This window comes from Choristoneura fumiferana, chromosome Z (assembly GCF_025370935.1).
Source record: "Choristoneura fumiferana chromosome Z, NRCan_CFum_1, whole genome shotgun sequence".
Lineage (NCBI taxonomy): Eukaryota > Metazoa > Arthropoda > Insecta > Lepidoptera > Tortricidae > Choristoneura > Choristoneura fumiferana.
In genome coordinates this window covers 24,963,823-24,977,161 of record NC_133472.1, presented here as the reverse complement: position 1 = coordinate 24,977,161, position 13,339 = coordinate 24,963,823, and the positions used below count along the sequence as shown (strand labels likewise).

General features: G+C 36.9%; 1 protein-coding gene across 3 annotated transcripts in view; it reads right to left on the bottom strand.

Annotated features, from left to right (window-relative positions):
* Positions 1 to 4,972: 4,972 nt before the first annotated feature.
* Positions 4,973 to 13,339, bottom strand: part of Taf4 (TBP-associated factor 4) — a 29,134-nt gene continuing 20,767 nt past the window's right edge. For all 3 annotated transcript variants that reach the window (XM_074093888.1, XM_074093896.1, XM_074093902.1), the window contains 3 exons: positions 12,062 to 12,235; positions 11,603 to 11,764; positions 4,973 to 10,565 (listed from right to left, as the gene is read on the bottom strand). In XM_074093888.1, the coding sequence (XP_073949989.1) occupies positions 10,437 to 10,565; positions 11,603 to 11,764; positions 12,062 to 12,235 (465 nt within the window). In that variant the 3' untranslated portion in view covers positions 4,973 to 10,436. The remainder of the gene's footprint in view (positions 10,566 to 11,602; positions 11,765 to 12,061; positions 12,236 to 13,339) is intronic.

The following is a 13,339-nucleotide window of genomic DNA, read 5'->3' as shown; positions in this document are numbered from 1 at the left end:
TTTTACACAAATCGAAAAACCACAGGCATATATAATATCTTGATTCTAAAATATCATTGATTTCTGTGCTATACTTTTCGTATAATATGAGTACAACGAAACCCAAATTTCAACCGCCCATATTACAGCTTTCTCGATATAAATTACGGACGTCGTTGCGGAAGGCATGGGGGAAGAGCATGGGGGGGACGGCTGCGAACGCTTATGTCACGAGCGATAAAGACAGCAATATCCCAAACGAATACCTAACGCGGCCGGCAGGGAACATGAAGCATCAAAGAGGGCAGGTATTAGGTGCTTGTCACATTGCCGCCGCATCCCGTTGCGGCGTGCGGCAACGGCAACGGAGCGGCGATGAATTCGCGTGCGGCGACGACGCAGCACCGCACGGATTTGCTTCTGTCCCGTTGTCTGTCTGTCCCAACTTCTAGCAGTCGGATTGACTTCAAATTTGGCATACTTATGTAAATTGCGTGACAATACAATAATCTGGTAGTGACATCCTGTTAGTTCGGCCAGGATCGTCTCCGCAGGACGGAGCTCTTCAACGGTTAATGGCATCGACTTGGAATTTGGTATGCAAAAGTAGTTTGGGTGTAAATGCAAGTAAAATAACAAAAAGTACAATCAGAAAAAAGCTTGTAAGTATTAAAAACTACTTTTTTGTTTCTTATGTTCATTTCTATGGCGCTCAATGTGGCATACCCCGCGTCCCGCATCGAATCGTTCGCCCGGGAGTGCGAACCGTCGCGCGATTCGCACCTCCGCACGGAGACATGGAGCCAGTGTGTTACACGATGAGGTTTTTGTGTACAAATCTAAATAGGGATGACTACTGGGTTCAAAATATATCATTCTATTTAGTCCGACAGATTATGGAAAAATATGAGACACTATTTTTTAGTTTATGAAATTATTAAAAATCGACAAGGGTATAGATCATCAAACTTTCGGAATAGGAGCTTGTGACGTCACTTTTTCTTATGTAGCCTGTAATATGTCCCAAGGCTGGGCAAAGGCCTCCCCTTTCTTTCGCCACTCTTCCCTATCATGAGCATGTTCCTGCCAATCGAGCTGAAAAGCGCTGAGGTCGTCCCGCCATCTCCTCCTTGGTCTGCCTCTGCTCCTTTGACCATCCTTCGGAACCCGTTCGGTAACGATTCGTGACCATCGGTCTGGATGCATGCGGCAGACATGTCCAGCCCAGTCCCACTTCAGCTTAGCGGTCTTGACACCCACATCGGTTATACGGGTTTTGGAGCGCAGTGCCGTGTTTACCTGATTCGATCAGTTCTTCGAACACCCAGAATACTGCGCTCCATTGCTCGTTGGCAAACCTTGAGCTTGGACTTTTGAGCTTCAGTCAATGACCAAGTCTGGGCGCCGTAGGTTAAGATGGGAAGAATGCACATGTGACGTCACTATTAGGTAAAAATCGTACCATATAGTCACTTCACTCGAAACTTCTAAGCACTATCCTCATCATTTTTTGTTTGTCAAAAAAAAAAAATACGTGCACAATATTTTTTAATTATCTAACTGATGGACTAAAATTTTTTTTTAGTCGTCTAGCCTATTTATTCTACAGTATACCTAAAGTTAAACACTGCAGCACTGGACGCCGCTGCGATGTACGGAGCAGTAGTGAAGAACGAGTTTGAATTACGGCATTTGTCTCTATGTCTGTCTATCTGTCTGCCCATCGGTTTGTCTGTTAAGATAGAAAGATATGGCTGCAGCTGAAAATCAGCGCTGTGTTCCTCTTCCTCAGCAATTCGCTGAGCAATGACAGCCCCTTTGCGTCGTGGCTAGATGTAAGCCATTCCTACATTATGTTATGTCCTGATGTCTCCGTTACCCACCAAGTAATGTATATTGCAAAATAAACATTTACAACCTTTCCTCCTACTTTTTTAAGTCGGTTAATTAGGTGGTGACGACTGAACAAGCAAGATTAGATAAAAATAGATAAATGAGAAATCGAGTAGTTATTAAAGATTTATATTTAAAAGACTGCACAATTAGGGATATCTCTCTCTGTGGTTGTAGTAATATTCCAACACAACAATATGGATTGGTGAAAGGCTTTTCATTTGAAAGCGAAAAATTGTGGATGTGGTATAATGCAGGTAATTAAATAAAAAAACAGCATGTTCTTGAAAATAATTATACTTAGGTACTTTATGTACATTTATTTTCTATTTACAATTACATTACTTGCTAGTACAATCTAATAATCAAAACCACTTCGCACAATAAAGAACTAACTAAAATATCGCAGCTCAAAACTATAAAAACCATCTATTTAAGTTAGCACGTTATTATACAATGGAGTTTTAAAAGAGCCTTGCCCCTTCGTCCCAACATTTTTGATAACAGTCACATATCCTAATTCTCCTAGACAAGTCTGTTCTACGATCTACTATGTTTTAAAAAGCCGGCACGATTCCCATCTTGTTACAACACCAGTATAATATAAAAAAAAAATGGGTTTGTTCAATACTTTTTAAAGTAAAATTCATTTATTAAAATTCAGTTGCATACTGTATTCAGAGTTGGGCGTTGATCAATTAATTAACGCACTAAACAATTATTGCCATTAAAGGGTACTTAACCGCAATTAAAATTTTAAATGTATTTTGCATTAAAATTATTTGTATTAATGTATTTAAGCCCAACACACACAGACGAGTGCAGTTTACATAGCGGTATATCTTAGATAATTAAAGACCGGTATATGGACTCCCGACCCGACCCGCGCCAGCCGTCAGTGTTATGGCGTCCATATACCGCCAAGTAAATACGCCCGTGCACGACCCGCGACCATCGTTTGTGTGTCAAGTTGGGCTTTAATTCGTAACTCGTAATTAACTTTTTTAATTGTTCTATGATACGATTAAATTTAACAATTAGCTTATTTGTCTTTACGGAAATCAATAAAAAAAGATACAAGATTTCGAAAAATTAACCTACACATTAACCTCTTCACCGCCAGAGTCATCCAGTCGTGACAGCCAATGGAATGCCTCACACGCCACGGTCATCTATACCATACATGACCAACATTCGACTCGAAATAAAAATCAAGTTAAGAAAAAAAGCATAATTGTAAAACATTTGTCGCAAGATCTTTAAGCTTTATTATTAGGTAATCGGTAATAATCAGAGAATATTATACTAACTAATGATCTGATCACCGAGTCTATAACAAACAACCATCCATGTCTCAATCGGCTTCAACAAAATATTTTCATTACATTATGAATCATAATTTATGATTATGTTCAGCACGACTGAAACGTAAATTGTTTTTAGTAGATTATTTATTATTAAACATGGGCCATGGCCATGGCATGGTCGTTACCAGATATATCAGGGCGGCTAAAATATACACACTCATCTATGGCTAAAATGTCTTAAAATATTATGACTACCTTTGACACGCCCTAACGGGCCAGTCACGACAACGCACGACCAACGGGATGGCGTGTGATTGCGTGAACTGTCAGCTGTCTGATTAACCAACCACTATGCGGCAAGTATCTCGGCCGTTCAAAGAACAGAGAAAAGTCGCTCTTCGCCGGTCGCGTGCTGTCGTGGTCGGTGGCTGGACTATAAGAGCATTTAGAGGGTGCAATATATTTGATGCAGTCTGTACAACGGTTGCTTTTGCCGATAGTACTCGAATAAAATTAGAATTTTTCGAGGTAGTGAGTAAACTGAATTCATAACATTCTAACAATTTGAAATTAACAATATAAAATCTTTCTCAGTCTAACCCTAAACTTGGCAGCGTATCTAATAAGATAAATAATTTAAGATCATGTTTTTGTATTTTTTTTTTCAAGTTTTTTTCGTTAGCTCTACAAGAATCCAATGTGGCTTGAAGTGAGTACATTTGTCTCACCTTGTCAAGTTTAGGGTTAAGTCCCTCTAGTGGAAGTGTCCGCAAATAGATATTTTGTTATTTATCAGAGATTTGTTTAAGCTTTCATACTAAATATTTCAGCCAACGAAAGTCGGATTGATTCCTTTTTCGTCGTATTCCTGATTGGACATATTCTTGTTTCGGCACATTCCTGTTTGGACTTATTCCGTTTTCTTATAACTACTATAATAATATATGTATGTCTTGAAAATAAAAAATAACGATACCTAGGATTGTTTTTTTTTTTAATATAAAAACTGTCCACGATAAAATCCGGGCATGCCTGATCTGGTGTATCTTTGCAATGAATGCTAATTTTCAAGCAGCACTTTTTTGTAATAGTCATTGGTTATGAAACTACAAAATAAAAATACAATCACAATAAAATGTTAGAGCGTCTGTGAGTTTTAGCTTTATGTATTTCACTGTGCCTAAATACGGTATTTGACAACTCCTGATTTTGCCATATCTTAATATTATTATGAAAATATAGATAAATAGATAGTGTTTAGCAAAGAGAAAATTTAAATCGGTTGAAAATTGGATTTAAGTGATTTTTTGAAAAATCACTATACCTGTCTCTTTCTAAAACGATTTTCTCTATGCAACAAGTATGGCGGTACTGGCGTGTAACGTCACATGCCAGTATGTCTTTCTCTGTCTAATCTTGAATTTCAAACCTTTATAACTTTGTTATTTGTAAAGGTAGCTTAAAAACTGTTTTTCTATTCGATTCGACAGGCATTGTGTAGTTTTAATTTATAAAACATATACAAAATAGTCAAATACCGTATTGCTCTGTACATCGTTTTTTGATAATCTTCACTCGTTTTCAACTTTAATGCCATAATTGTATTTTCACACCTTCAGAAAAGTAACTTTTCCTCCCTGACAAGAGGGAACAAAGTGCAACTTTTCTGTTCAAGGCTTTTCTAAGTATTTTATTGCAAATGCCATTTTTTGAAGTTGATAATTGTAAAGCCACGCCATTTTCTATTCTGGTTGTTCTTTAATCATATTTAGAATTTGTTTTTTTTTTTCAAGTTTCTTAATGCTCGGTGTGAAAAGTTGCATGAGCCACTCGGGAGCAAAATTATTTTTCTCTTGGGCGTTAACACTTGAATCCCTCATTACGCTCAGGATTCTATTGTAGAATCATTCGCTACATTCTGGATTCAATGTATACGCCCTCGCCGTAAATACACCATTTTGCTCCCTTGTGACACAAATAACTATTACATTTTCACAAGCTGTTTTACGCTCAGTAGGATATTATCTTTCCAGTAAAAATCTTGATATTACTGTTTTCTACTTGGGGGAGTCCAGAAAACTTTCGAATCTAAGCACCAAAAGTAGTTTTTATATGGGAGATATTTTTCTGTCAAAAAGGCAAATTCACCAAACTACCTCAATCCTCACCTCACACTTCCAAACTACCTCAATCTGAATTCAATTTGAAAATATTAGCTGTCGTGAAAAGACAATGTTATAAGACATCAGTGCTAACCATATAACCATATAAGCCATAAAGTGAATTGTCCAATTTAAAAAAATATATAAACTTTACATAAAAACCTAGGCCGTCAGAAGACGCTGTACAAAATAATTTAGGCACAGTCTAATATATAAAGCTAAAACTCACAGACGCCCTAATCACACAGACCACTAATTACTTATAAAAAGTGCTGCTTGAAAATTAGCATTCATTACAAAGATACACCAGATCAGGCATGCCCGGATATTATCATGTACACACTTTAGGTAACGATTTATGCCGAAAACGGAATACCTCTAAACAGGAATGTGCCTAAACAAGAATATGTCAAATCAGGAATACGACGAAAAAGGAATCAATAATTTCCAATCAATTCAATTACTATAAGCGAGCGAGAATCGATCAAAGACTTACAGAGGTAAGTAGACCTGAGGCTGTATTGCCTAACGTTTCTTATCAAATGACAGTTTTTGTTTGCCAAATCTGTCATCAGACCGTATTGCTTAACGTGCGGACGCTCGCGATCGCATTCGCCGTCTCTTTTTACCGTCACCGTATACCGTGTGCCAGAAAGAAGAGGTGAAAACGTTTCTGATTTAAAGTGCGTTAGACAATAAGGCTTCTGTTACTGATAACAAGCGAAACCGCCAGTCTGTAGTTTAATAATACTTTTCGTTTAGACGATTTATGTTTTGATTTGGACTAAGAGGGTCAAGGAAGGAGCAAATCATAGTACCTAAATGGTAAATCGTCGAAATAATGTTCATTAAGTTCATCTAAAAAATTATCGATTTTGAGGTAAGTACAAGTATTTTTAAAAGTAATGACGAAATGTAGCTATTAATTCATTTTAGATTACGTCAGCACGGAAACAGCGTAATTCGCCAACAATTTTGTAACTTGAGCGTCGAAGTCGGAAGCTTCGATAGTATCGAAGGAGCTGCGAGTACATTTCAAAAATTGAATTGAATTGAACTTGAGCATCACGCAACAATTGCACTCTACGGATATGACCCCCCAAAGAAAACATTATATTGACGTGACATTTGAAAGAAAAAGAAATCGTCGTAAACGCACGTACCTACTTATGAAAAAGATCTTCCGGAAAGATCGAAACTAGTCGGACCGTTCCAGCAGGGCTACCACGAAACTCGAAACTCGAAGTTCGTGTCGTGCGGTCCCTCTGACACTTATACTATTTAATACGAGAGCGAGAGGGACCGCACGACACGAACTTCGAGTTTCTTAGTAGCCCTGCTAGCCCTATACTACGCAGTGCAAAATTCGAACTTCGTATCTTTGCCGTCCCGCTGACGCTTACACTAAAGACGCTGACGCTTTAATACGAAAGTGAGAGGGACGGTACGATACAAACTTCGATTTTCGTAGTAGCCCCCTTGACTAATATACAATCGTGAGTTGAACCGTTCCACTTAGTACTTTTATCAATATCTCTGACGAGAATTTAAATAATATTAAAGTCGGAGAAGCTCCTTGTTAATGAAATATAAAAAGCAATAAAATTGTTCAAGTCATAAATTAGGATACACGTTGGTTAACCATGGACTAGTTATTGAAAATAATTGTTCATCCCCTAAATGATACGACCTAGAATTACAGAATAAGAGACTTCATTCACTATACCTGAACAAGCTTCCCTTAAAAGTCACCAAAAAATGTAAAAAAAAACCAAAGGTTTGAAAAACATACGAATTAAACACAAGTTACTTTTAAAAGAGGTTCGGCCTTAAACAAGACTCTGAAGACCGAGCATGAAAAAATCGGTAGTATCTTCTTTTGCCTAATTTCGGTTTGCGTTTGTTAAATAAACTAATATTAGGTACTTAACCTAATGGCTTATTTTACCTAATTTTCCTTTTAGTGAAAGTCATTTGGTATACAACTTACCTACTTTACATAATTTTGTTTCGCCTAATTAGAACTGACCTAAGTATCACGTTATATAAACTTATTTCGTATACTGTTTGACTGTCAATTATTTTCGTCTAACATAAATTCGGTTATGGCGCTTCGCCGGCCGCTGCCGCGGCGCGCTCGCTACGATCGCTCGGCTCGCGCGCTGTTGTGGCCGCAGTTCTAACCTAACCTAACCTTCTATACTGGTCGCATTTCTAATCTTAGTAAAAACGTTATTCGGCTAAGGAATGATTAGTTAAAATATGAACCGACAAAGTGCGTTTTAAATAAGTGCAGGTGGTTGGACCTTGTGCAAGGTCCGCCCGGATTGCTACCACCATCTTGCTCGCTAATCTTGCCGTGAAGCAGCAGTGCTTGAACTGTTGTGTTTCGGTGTGGAGAGTAAGACAGCTGGTGAAATTACTGGCACTTGGGGTATCCCATCTTAGGCCTCTAGGTTGGCAACGCATCTGCAATACCCCTGGTGTTGCAGATGTTTATGGGCAGTGGTGATCTCTTACCATCAGGAGACACACTTGCTCGTTTTCCATCCAGTCGAATAAAATAATAATAATATTAATATTCGACAAAAGTTTATAAAACTGATCATTTAGGAAAAATGAAAATCCGGAAAAATAATAATTATGAATAATAAAATTATACTTTAGACAAACAATTCACTATAGTAAAAGTTGTAAGACAAACTGAAATTAGGCAAAAAATGTTTAGACATGTCAAGGGAATACCGAAAAAATCGTCAAGCCAAAGAAAATTATTAACCTTTTAACCGCCACGGTCGGCCAAAGCCGACAAAAAAAAATTCGGAAAATCGTTCCATATGCGCCACGAAATGCCGACATGGCCACCATGGCACTTTTTTCAGCTGTCGTGTTTTACCGACCGTGGCGGTCAAAGGGTAAGAGGAAATAGAAGTCAGTAAAAGTAAGTTAAGTGCATTTATTATTAAATTATTTATAAAAAAAAAAAATTGAATGTGGCTCTAGACAAGTGGCTAGTAATGTAAATATACGATAGTTTTGAGAGTAATTCTGACCACATCGGTCTAAAAGGCAGACGAAATTATCAAGTGTAACTTTAAGAAAGTGTTTCACGCCGTCAATTGACAATACAGGGCTGCCGTGGTTCTTAAAGTTCTTTACAACGATGCAATGCAGTCAACGATATTTGTAATATCTGCCATATGAACAAATTATATGTATAGCAAATATAGCAGCCATCTCCGTTATACCACATTTATATAATATAATAGGATGTAAAATCATATAACGATATTTGACTAAGGCTCACAAACGTTTTGACCGCCCGTTCCAGTGTGTTATGAATATCGATGCATACGAACGATGGCCCGTTTCTAGTAATATAAGGATGAATACTTCACTTCAAACTACTTGTATCAGAAGTTGACGCAAATAGTTATTGTATGCATCAATATTCATAACACACTGGAACGGGCGGGCAAAACGCTCGTGAGCCTTACCCATTTTCGAATAAATATCGCACGGTTTTTGGTTTAAAAGGGTTTTTTTTTCACTGGCACAACAAATGTGACATAATGTTGCTACTTTTGGAATAAGATATATGCAGTAATACAGTCGACTGCAAAAAGATATGTTATTTATCACATAAAAAAGTGGATACATGTTTTTGTAGTCGGCTTTGCAACGAGAAAAGAAATAGGTGCGAATGGTCAGCAAGGGTTGGAAAAACAAGGAACTTAACTACTTTACTTTGAGAAGCAAGGTAAAGTCGTTTAGTTCATTTATTGTATCTAGACGTTGCGGAAGCAACGTAACACCTAAATCAATCAATTATGGATATGACGATAATTTGGATCAGTCCAGCCCGGCACAGATGGATGCCCTAATAGGCTTATCGTAGCATCATCATCAATTCATCACCTGACCTAGTCTCCTACATGAAATTTTTTAAATAAAATGCAACACTAAATTCCTACGCAACTGGCACGTTTTTAACGTACAAAGCTTAATTATCTGTTTCTTCTTTTAACGGTTTTTTTATTTTAATGTATGTGGGAGATTATCCATTACTGTTTATTATACGAACAGATCACATTTTCATTTTTAACAGGTTAATTTTGAAATGAAATGATGGATGTTTTTCCCACCCTTGGTAGTCAAAGAACAGACAATTAAAACGAATAATAAAATGTATGATTAGATTAACAAACAACGAGTAGATATTAATGAAAAATATATTATGTACACATACATAACTATTTACAAGATTCTTACATATTAATTAACTACGAAACTTGTTATTGTTAAAAAACGGGCATGCGACGTTCTTCACAGAAATTAACTTATTTACTTGTATGCTTACGTTTGTAACAAATATGCTAAGCTCTAAATACGCTGTCACATGAAAGGTTGATAGATATGATTATGATAAGTATTTTGATTACTCATGATTGAATATGATTGAATCTTGATATATATTAAGCTGTTTTATCTTAATATTGACAATAATTTTTGCAAAGTACATTAAGCAGTCATCTTGGAATTCATTGTTCAACTTTTATATACAAATTGATTCTGCATTTTAGTCTTATCGAAAAATTATTTTGACTTGTCAAGAATGTATCAATACGAATTATATTTTATCACAGTATCAGACTGCATACCTAACCTAGCACACATGAACGTCCACGTAACGAACAATGAACGGCATATTTATCACTTTTTTATATATTCAGTAGTCAGTAGTGCCTTCGTCATTGCATACAACTTACAATTCAGTCACTTTTAGGGGCTGTTTCACCATACATTGATAAGTGTTAACTGACGGTTAAATGTGTTGCCGTCTCCGTCTATTCGAACAAAACGAATAGAGACGGCATCACATTTAACCGTCAGTGAACACTAATCAATGGATGGTGAAACAGCCCCTTAGTCTGTCTTGATATAATTATCTCATTTTTATTAAATTGCAACTGTCCCTAATTTTATAGCAAACCGATAGAATTTATCGGATTTATATACAAGAGAGACCCTAAATGAGTGTTGCAGTAAATTAAGTGAAGGTAGGGGGTAGTGTTGGTGGTTGGTGGTGGGGCGGTCACTTGAGGTAGCTGCGGTAAACGAGCGGCGAGTGCGCGGTGTCGCGCTCCTGCTCCAACAGGAACACCATGTCGCGGTGGTTGATGCGCTTCAGCCGCGTGCGCAGCGCCAGCTGGCTGCGCCCGCTCTGCGACACACATAAACCGACATTAAGCTACCGACAATACCAATACTATTGTAGTTTATCCAATTGTTACGTAATAGGGGGTCCTTAAAAATACGTTTTTTAAAGCCTAATTACGTACAGTTGCGTACAATATTTTATCTACACACATATTATAAGTACTTTATGGATTCAGAAACCGATGACAATGATCTGCATTGCATTAGGTACAGTCGATTTCATAAACAGGTGAGCAAAAATTTGATCAAAAATCTGAACTCTTCAACGCCGTTAACAATAGAGTCGTGTTCAGATATTTTTGATCTAATTTTTACTCACAAGTTTATGAACTCGACTGTACTGACTTGCTCTACCAGTAAAATATCCATAGGTGTGTTAAACTAATGTAAGTACTTAATAAATAAATTAAAACAGATAAAGAAATTATATTTATATACTTTAAAAAATATATGAACTTTAAAAAACTAACACAGCAAAAAAACAACAAAAAAAATGACAACAGTAATGGCAGCCAGACAAATCTCTGTCACAAATGTTTTTTTTTTTCAAACACAAAGATACACAAGAGACACAAATCAGTAAAGTCCTTATTCTTATGTCGCTTGAGATCAAATTTTTGTGTGATTTATATTTAAAAACATACCAAAGTGACCAGAATAGAGGCCCATTCAAATTGTGTTGATTTTGACAGCTGTTCCCAATTTGAAACTCATTACAGTACTATATTTGATACTGTAATGAACATTACGTTACTGCTGTTACCTACTACCACAAACAAGAAAGTTCTCATAGTAAAATTGTTTTTTTAATACTGGTTGTTGCCAACGGTATTTGAACGCATTATAGAGTACTTATGATATGGGTGTAGATAAACATTTCTTATGAGCTCTCCCACATTTTCTACGGTGCTAACAAGCTCTAACGTCACTAAATAAGCAAACTCTATAAATTAACTACTTACCTATTTATTTATTTCGATGAAACTAAAAAGCAAACTTTGAAGTTAATGCTTTGTTACTAAAGCTGATCGTGCTCCTTACCAGTCCTGTGTTGTTGTGTGTGGCGCCGTTGGGCACGATGTCGCCGGCGCCCCCGGGGCCGTCCAGTCGCGGCTTCTTGCGCGGCCCGATCGCTTGCAGTGCGGTCAAGTTCGCCTCTCGTTGACGCAGCTCCTCCAGCTCTGCTCGCTGCATTTCTTTGGCCTTTAAGAAACATTACCACTATAAACTCAAGCTTCAAAATAAGTCGATACTAATATTATAAAGAGGTAAAGTTTGTGAGGTTGTAGGGGGTAATCTCTGGATCTACTGACCCGATTTATATGAAATTCGGTACACAGATAGATTGAGACCCAGGGATGGACATAGGATAGTTTTTATACCGGAAAATTGCACAGTTTCCGCGGGATAGCGATAAACGAAGTCTAAGCGGGCGGAGCCGCGGGAAACAGCTAGTAGTTTATAAGCGTCGAACTTACATAGTTCTTATTGGAAACTTACCTTTGCTTTAAGTTTTGCTTGCTCAGGGTCTTCGTTCTTAGATCTGGACTTTGCTGCCCGCAGTAACATTTCTCTTTCGGAATCCTCTCGCCGTTTCTTGTCAACGCGGTCCAGTTCTTCCAGAAACTTTAGTTGTCCTTTAACGTCCTGGGTTACCTCGTACCTCGAATCAGTCTGCCAAATAAAATAAATTTTATTTTCTTCAATATACTTGGAAATGTCCGCCTAACTATCTAAAACATAGTACGCAAACTTCTTACTTATATACTGCTACAAAGTCAGTTTCTATGGGCATGTACACAAAAAACAGGGCCGGTATTTCCATGCCGGTGTTATACAGGCCGGGAAAGAGTATCACCCGTAGTAAATAAAATCACTTATGCAGTTCCATTACCATAGTTTTTTTTTGCTATTTAAATTCACGTTTTCACTACGATAAGTCAATCTAAACAGCCTGACAATCAAATTCCCTCTACTTTTTTCTTTTTAAGTCCTAGTCTAAGATTTAATTTAGGAAGAAACTGCGTCTTTGAAAATGTCTCAAACAGTATCACTGTTTTTCTTTAATATTTCGAGTTTGAGCCCAATGAAACCGAAAAAATGGCTTAATTAACTTAAAAGTGTTCAGTAGCACTTTAAACTGTAATTTAGTCATACAAAGCTTCATTGCATTTCACTTTATATATTTTTATAAATATAACAAAAAAAAACAAATTAAATGGCATTCGCGTCGTGTACTTAAAAAAAGAAGTATCGCGGGAAAGTATAAGGGCAACAATTTTAAATTTTGAAGCCGCGCCCAAGCATTTAATTTAATACTTTAATATTTTGCTTTATTTCCTCGCATTATTGGAAAAAAGCACTACATATGCCTCAGCGGGAATGGCAAATCGTGGATTCGTATTATTTATTTATTTTATTAAGAGGATTTCATAAACGTGCAAGGTACTTACTTAGGTACGTACTTCATTATTTTATTATTTTGCTAGTATAAATAAAAATCAAGAATATTTATTAAATTAACCCTCTTTGGGTCCCTGAGCCAAATTAGTTAGTTAGTTACTTATTTATTAAATAGGTCAACAACTTTCCAAATAACAGAACCACGGTGGTAGGTCAAAAGGCTCTAAGAAATCTGTATAGATATGTATAGGAGAAAAACTTAAGTAAATGACCTGTCATTATGTAGAAGTAACGTGTCCGTACAGATAAGACGTTCCATATTCGAAAAATGTCTTAAGTCCAATATCGATTCCGTGCACTACTACATACAACAGG